Source organism: Montipora capricornis, chromosome 3, assembly GCF_036669925.1.
Source record: "Montipora capricornis isolate CH-2021 chromosome 3, ASM3666992v2, whole genome shotgun sequence".
Classification (NCBI taxonomy): Eukaryota; Metazoa; Cnidaria; class Anthozoa; order Scleractinia; family Acroporidae; genus Montipora; species Montipora capricornis.
The window spans coordinates 11,731,970-11,739,469 of record NC_090885.1 but is presented as its reverse complement, the minus strand read 5'-3'; the positions used below and the strand labels follow the sequence as shown (position 1 = coordinate 11,739,469).

Below are 7,500 nucleotides of genomic sequence, written 5' to 3'. Positions count from 1 at the left end.
ATTCATGAACGTTCATGTCTGCTGGTCAAAAACTTGAGCCAGGCACCCATACCAGAAACAAAATCACAGTGCTTGGTGCAGCTGCACAAAAAGGAGTATGTAAACAAGGAAAAAATGGCACATTTTATGGTTCCAGCACCATTTTCAATCAAACCGTACCGTCCAACAATTTTCTGTAGTGTAAAATAGGCCTGAAGACCTAGTAAATTTCCAGGGAGGGTACAAGAAAAAAATTTAATCCAGGAAGGTTCACCTTAAGGTCCGACCTCTTACCCTTTTTTATTATTCCACAATTACGCCATTTTACCATATTTGGTCAAGAGAACATGCAAAATATATAGAGGATATTACATGGCCACGCGGGGATACGAATTTTATCTTCGAGTGCTAAAAGTATAGATATGAAATGTCCGGATTTAAAACAACTTGTTTTTTTCATTTTCAAAAATGATGAAAAAGTGGTCACCTACCGCTAAAACACGCATGTTGTGTAACATGAAACAAGATATGAAAGTTATGAAAAGCAAATCATGATAATGTAAAATTTTGCAATAAAAATGTTAATGTAGTAGAGAGGCATTATACTGAAGCACAAAAGTATCTTACAATGAAGACGAAGCTCGCATTTTATTGACTAATCGTGTTCATTACCATGACGACACCTATATCCTCACATGTGAAAGATAAAAATGATATGTTCACTGCGCGCGGTGAAGATATGATTTTTTAGTAAAAGGAGAAATCCTGGTATTTCATCAGTACAGGTTGTATCTATATAATAAGAGACGGTAATACACTGTAGGGTCCCGGTTTGACCGGTTAAGAACAGAGCAAATACGGATGGAACAGGAGGTTTTTCAAGGAAAGAAAATGTTACCATCACGATGTAAAAGCTTGAGAATTTAGCTTGTCATCGCTTGTGCTGATGTTAATCTGTAGAATACGTAATATATGCAATGTGTGCAAAACGGTTTACAGTATTTTATTAGGGATTAACTTTCAAAGTGTCAAAAGGTTTCTCCCGTAAACACCTGCAAAATAATAAATTAGTGAGGACCGTACTTTATCCTTGTCCTCCAAGGTGATATCGAGGTCCACAGAGTGATTTGCTCTTTCAAGTGATCCTCTTGAGGAGGGTGCAACAAGATGTTTTTCGGATGGTGCTGTGTATGTTAGAGGAGCACTGATTTCAGAATCTGCCAGGTACAGTTTGGATGGTCTAATGAAACCAAATTAAAATGACATGTCACAAGGACGATGATAAGGATAACAAAGAGAACAATGCCATGAACTACATTGGCAATTGTAATGTAGACTTCACTCTATAAACCAGGTGATAAGCCCTTGGCTGTTATTTAGAAAATGGACGCAGGAGGTAGCTTGTGCTGAACATAGCATTATCACTCACATAACTCCCAGCCAAAGACGTTTAATGATTGCTTCTACATAACTTAAGGTGGCTGAACACAGATTTTCCGTGGTCAGTATTTATTGGAGGCCAGCACAGATTTTGAAAAACACAACAAATATGGCGAAAACGTTTTTCTCCTCCTCGCAATGGCCTTGGAAATGCGGCATATATTAGGAAATGCGGCATATATGCACGCACCGGTGGCTCAGTTGGTTGAGCACCGGGCTGTCACGCGGGAGGTCGTGAGTTCGACTCCGGCTGGACCAACACTCAGGGTCTTTAAATAACTGAGGAGAAAGTGCTGCCTTTGTAATTACATCTGCAAATGGTTACTCTCTAGTCTTCTCGGATAAGGACGATAAGCCGCAGGTCCCGTCTCACAACCCTTAAATGTTCATAATCCTGTGGGACGTAAAAGAACCCGCACACTTGTCGTAAAGAGTAGGGCATGTAGTTCCCGGTGTTGTGGTCTGGTCTTTCTGGTCTGGATAGGGTAGGGTGGAGCACCTCGCATAGGACCTTGAGTCCTGTTCGTGCTCCTTCCCTCTGGGCAGGTTTGCCCAGTAGAAAGAGACAAACCAGATGTCTCGTAAAACAATAAAACAAACAAAACAAACAGCTTCGTCATTCAGAGGAAACCAGCAAAATGCAGCTGTTGGTTGTTTTCAATTACCATGATTGTACTCGCAAACACATTACATTTTGCAGAAATTTGAAATTAAAATGACTCCAACTACAAATGAGTCATCTATCCAAAAAACAAAACAAAAAAAGTATATAATAATAATAATAATAATAATAATAATAATGATCAAAAATCTAAATTAACAGTTAAAAACCAAAAAGACGTCTAGCAGTGAATTATGAAAAGCCTATCTGTTGAAATTTTATGAAAACAGCTGTTACTTTAAACATACTTTTCAAATAAAATTATATTATTTTCAGTAAGCAAAATGCTGCAAAAAAAAAAAAACTACCGTAACTGAGTGAATTTTGCATAAAAGAGGAATCAACATCCTTTAGGCCTTGTTTTAATCCAGATAGGTAACAACCTGCGGAGCACATTGACTGTCAAAAATATAAACCTTTGTGATAGCACTTATCAGTGAACATGTTTGAGCTTATAGGCAAAAACCACATAAATATGTTAGAAATGGAAGTATAAGTGCTTAAAAACTGTGTTCAGCCACCTTGATCAGTTCACATAAACCCATTGAGAGCGAGACGTGGTAGATTTTACTCGTCAATGGGAGGCAATTTAGGAGTCAATGCGTGAGCAACACAGCCACCCTTTCTTGGGTTTTGAGTTTAATATCATATAACAGCTGTGCCCATCTTGAAATCACACTCCTGGTTTGAAAACAGTGTTGGTAGTAAGTCTGAAAGCGATGGCAAATCTTGTTTATCACCACATGTCCTTCTCACCTTTTAATTTCCAGCTCTACTGTCCCAGTAATCTTCCGCAGCATTCCAATCACTTTAGCATGACTTAATCCTTGGACATCTTCATTATTGACCTGACAATAAAAAGACAGTCAAATGATTGGATTTGTGGAATTAATTTCTTTTCCTTCAACTCCATGCTGGCAAATTTACAAAAGAAGGAACAAATAAAGTGGGGGTAATAATTTTATTTGCAGAGGGTCATCACCTCAGCACAGTAGAGAATATAGCAGATTATGTAATTTGTGTAATCACATGATTTTGGGTGCAATTTGGAATAAAATTAAAAAGCATGAATAACTTTTTTCCAAGATGAACAAAATTTGTAGTCCTTGTAGTGCTTATAATTATTTATTCCAAATTGCACAAGAAAAATCATCGTATCACTTCTTTATGATATACATGTACATGCCAAAATTCACTCCGTAGTGGGATTAATCGACATCATTGCGGCTTTCAGCCAATCAACATGCTGAAACTTTTGCATATTATTATTGCATGAAAAAACTTTAATACAAAAGTGCATAATTATGCGATAATAATAATAATAATTATGAAAAATAATATTCGCCGAAGTCATTTTGTCCGTCGAGGTGATTATCGGCTGATAATCTGAGATAGTGAGCCAATGAGAGCGCGTGATTTTGTATAATCACCTGTGTATTTATACTAATTATTATTATTGCACACCACTACCGATATTGTGAATGCCAACAATAACAACAGAACTCTTTAGCATACTTTTAGTATCTGGTCTCCAACTTTTAATCTACCATCACTTTCTGCTACACTTCCAGGGCTTATGGTTTTGATAAAGATCCCTTGAGCCTGAAAATGACAAAAACCTTAAGAAATGCTGCAAGTAAAATTAATAACCATTTAAAGAATTTAAATGTCATTAAAAGCAACATTTTCTAAAATCATGTAGGCACTAAAAATATGGAGATGTTAATCAACAGAGATTTTGAATCTGGAGATCGGAAATTACTTTCTTGGCCTTAATTCCCAGCCCCAATAAGCAAACCACTGCAGCCAAAACCCAGGAAAAAATGTAAATGTAATTTGTTTATCCACGGAACACCTTAAGGGCGCTCAGGAGCTTGTTCAACATGTGTCGGTGCTTTCTGGCTTTAACTGGAATTTGGCAGTGTTGGTTTTTTTGTAGAGGGCGAAAACCTTTGCGGAGCAAGGAGAGAACCAACGACAAACTCAACCCACATAATTATGATGCCGGGACCAGGAAGCAAACCCGGGCCACATTGGTGGGAGACGAGTGCTTTCACCACTTCGCCACCCCTGCTCCCCAAAATAACAGCAACTTGTCCACTCAGAAATAGCTGGGGGTCAAAGACTGAACCACTATCCACATCATCTCTTATAACAGGGTTAACTAAAGTTGCTGACTACACATGTAAAAAGATCCATTCCAGTCTGGATGGGAGAGAGGATGAGACTTTTGGATAAGCCATTTAGTCATGCATTATGATTTCAACTAATAAATTAAATAAAGCGTTACATACATTTGAGTAAAATGTTGGTGCAGCGACCAAACTAAAGCCAAATCCACGAGGACCTTTCTCAAGCTTCATGCAAAACTGTTGACCCTGTATGAAGAAGAAATCAGACTTTCAGATGGCAGGACTTCAAAACATATGGGGCTGTCAGGAAGTCTTGTAGCTAGTGGCCATAGTTGCAGATACATGCATACACACATAATTTACCTCTCCCCTTAGGGGCTTTTCAGGGCCAGGGAAGCAAAATCAAAGAAACAACAACAACTGTTAAGAATCCCAACTGGCCAGGGGCAAACCAGTCGGTTATTTACAAGTAAAGCTGAGAAGTTGAACCAGGGGCTACCAGGATCAAATTTAACAAGTGCTCAGAGTGGGCCTTGAACCCAGGATCTCTTGATCTCAAGGCAAGCGCCTTAACCACTGGGCGGCACTGAACAAAGGGGTTCTAAAAGAATATCTTTTACTATTAACAGTGCAAGTAGCTCGGTGAGATAACAAAGTGCATGGTAATAATAATGTATCCGAAGTTGACCACATTTTGACAACCAAAAGTGTATGGAATCTGTTCACATACAAAATGGCAGAGCCGTTGCTCACACGTTTGTGGGGTAGACATGCACCTTCAAGAATAAGTTATTCTGACCTGAGAGTCCTCATCTTCTTCCTCTATTTCTTTTTTAATTTCAATGTCTTGATTGTCTTCTTCATCACTGGTATCTACGTTGTTTGAACCTGGCACATCTACAAACCTTGAAGGGCTCAAAGGTGTAGAATCTGTCTGTTGAGCCATGGCATATTTGGACTCTAAAAGACGTGGACGTCTTTCCACAAGTAATGTGGCAACTGGTCTGGCTGCATCTAGATGCTGACGAGCTGCTACAAAGCCAAGGCCATCAACCTTGATGCCATTAATCTGCAAAGAGTCCAATAAGTCAAACACAACCCTCCAAAAGATTCCAATGATAATTTATTCTTGTTAGTTCAATTATTGAACCAATATGTGCCTTCAGTTGATGAAAGATGTAATGTTCTCATTATGGAACCACTTTTTAACGATCAGAAAAAAATAAAAGACTGTCGAAGTATGAAGAACAATATTAATTTTTCTGTATGTACATTTCACCAAAAAAAGTAGAATATAAAACTTTATGGTAAAAGCTGTTAAAATTATGAGTCTAAACGTTTTCGATCAATTTGATCATCATCACAGCAAAATGATCTGCATACATTCAGTGTTCTTATAGTTCAGGCAAAGAGCCAGTTATGTGATACCTGTTCCCATGGGGAACAAGGGGAGGTCCAGTGATTGCACTTGTTTGTTTAGTTCTGGACGGAAGCGTGCAATGTAGAACGCTTCTTTTATTCTCCTTTTACCGGTAACAGTGGTAGGCAGTGGTTACCACGTGAACTTGTGTCCTGTCTTGTGTCTTGTCCTGCTTCCTCCACTGGAAGCCTCTGGACATATCCCAGGCACCCAACCTTCATTAGAGATGCCGTTGCTAATTTAAATTTGAGTGTTGAACTGGCCGGGGTTACAGCCACATTCTCCTGCAAGGTAGTCCACTGCCTAACCAACTGATGAGGATACGGCATGAAATTAATTCAGAGAGCAAATTGAATTCATTTTACTCTTGCACCAAAAAACCACTTGCCTCCAAAATTCTATCTCCTTGCAGAAGATCACCCTGAGTGGCTGCTGGCTCTCCTGGGACTACATCCTCAACATAGATTCTCTGGTCTTCACCCTCTTTGATGAGAAGACCAATTCTGCCTTGAGTTGTTCTGGTAAGATTTAGCACCTCAACAGGCCCAGACTGAGAGGATCCAACAAACTTTGGATGAAAACAAATTCCACAACCTTGCTTCAGAACTAATTTTACAATCCAATGGTATTTTGATGTTTGCTTAAAACACTTTATTGGGGGGCTTAAGCTAGCTACGTTTTTGTGCCATGGACGGAAACCAGAAGGTGAACATTTCACATGCGAGGACAAAGGTCTCTCTCAGATTTTTTAACTTATCGTCTCTAATAGTGAAAAGATGCTTACCAGTAACCACATACGTGTAAACATGGAAGTTAAAAAGGAAAACATTTCACTTCCAGTGGCTGCCCTTGGCTCAAAAACATTACATGTGCTTAAAGGGGGACTCCGACGAAAAAACACGATTTTTTAAAAAGTCTCAAATCCTCGAGGAAACGCCGCCAAAATGTTGCATACGCTTTTCAAATAATGAATTTAACTTACTTTCACCAACATTTCAATGTTATTACGTCGAAATACTTGTTTTTCATAGCATCCGCCATTATTGCTATGTCGCCTGCACACTTATTCGAGAAAGCCTGGAGCGAGGCCTTATGACGTCACTTACTCAACATATTGCTCGCTGCTACTTGAGTAAACAATGGAAAACATGTCAGAAAGCGAAGCTTCGTCTCTTATCGATCATGATTTATCGACTTCGGAATTATCGTTTCACTTCAAAAAAATATTCTGAGTCACTTACCTGTGATTATGAAGATTTGGACTCGTGGCTACTGAGGAAAAAGCAGCCGCATATCGACGAGAAAGAGCTCAAGAGAAAGAACAAGAGGAATGCTTCGAGATCGTTCGAATCAACTGATACTAGATGGTATGTTGGAGTCGTGATTTTGTCTGTTTACTATTGTTCCCTTCATTTGTAAAAATTCAAATTTCTCGTTATTTTTTCTAGGTGCAAATGTACGTGTTGTTCTTCAGACACAGTAACAAAGGCCAGTGAAAGGGTAAGAAAAGCTTCTGCTGTTACTAGCGAAATTGATCGGTGAGTGGAGTAGCTGGAACTGAAGAAGTTGCAGATGACGGAGAACTACAGTACCACTGATCTGCCTGGGCTTCAATCTTGTTGTTTAGATGAGTGGGTTTTAAAAATAGTCGCCATAGGATTAAGAAACCGAAAGAACGAGCGATACACATCAATGTATGAGCAAGGCCAAACTGCACAGTATTGGTATTAGAGCGCTGTATAATAAGCTCAATTTGGATTGCACTTTTCAATTTTCCTTGTCGGGAAATATTTTTGTGTTTTTTACAACGTAGCAATTAAGAACGACAATGGCAATAATTTTCCTTGCTCCTGAATAGATTTCTACGA

At 38.9% G+C, this 7,500-nt stretch overlaps 1 protein-coding gene across 4 annotated transcripts in view; it reads right to left on the bottom strand.

Moving 5' to 3' along the window:
• Window positions 1-7,500, bottom strand: part of LOC138042214 (tyrosine-protein phosphatase non-receptor type 13-like) — a 96,356-nt gene that overhangs the window by 13,715 nt on the left and 75,141 nt on the right. For all 4 annotated transcript variants that reach the window (XM_068888028.1, XM_068888027.1, XM_068888030.1 and 1 more), the window contains 6 exons: window positions 6,021-6,200; window positions 5,012-5,281; window positions 4,375-4,458; window positions 3,596-3,682; window positions 2,837-2,928; window positions 1,063-1,219 (listed from right to left, as the gene is read on the bottom strand). In XM_068888028.1, the coding sequence (XP_068744129.1) occupies window positions 1,063-1,219; window positions 2,837-2,928; window positions 3,596-3,682; window positions 4,375-4,458; window positions 5,012-5,281; window positions 6,021-6,200 (870 nt within the window). The remainder of the gene's footprint in view (window positions 1-1,062; window positions 1,220-2,836; window positions 2,929-3,595; window positions 3,683-4,374; window positions 4,459-5,011; window positions 5,282-6,020; window positions 6,201-7,500) is intronic.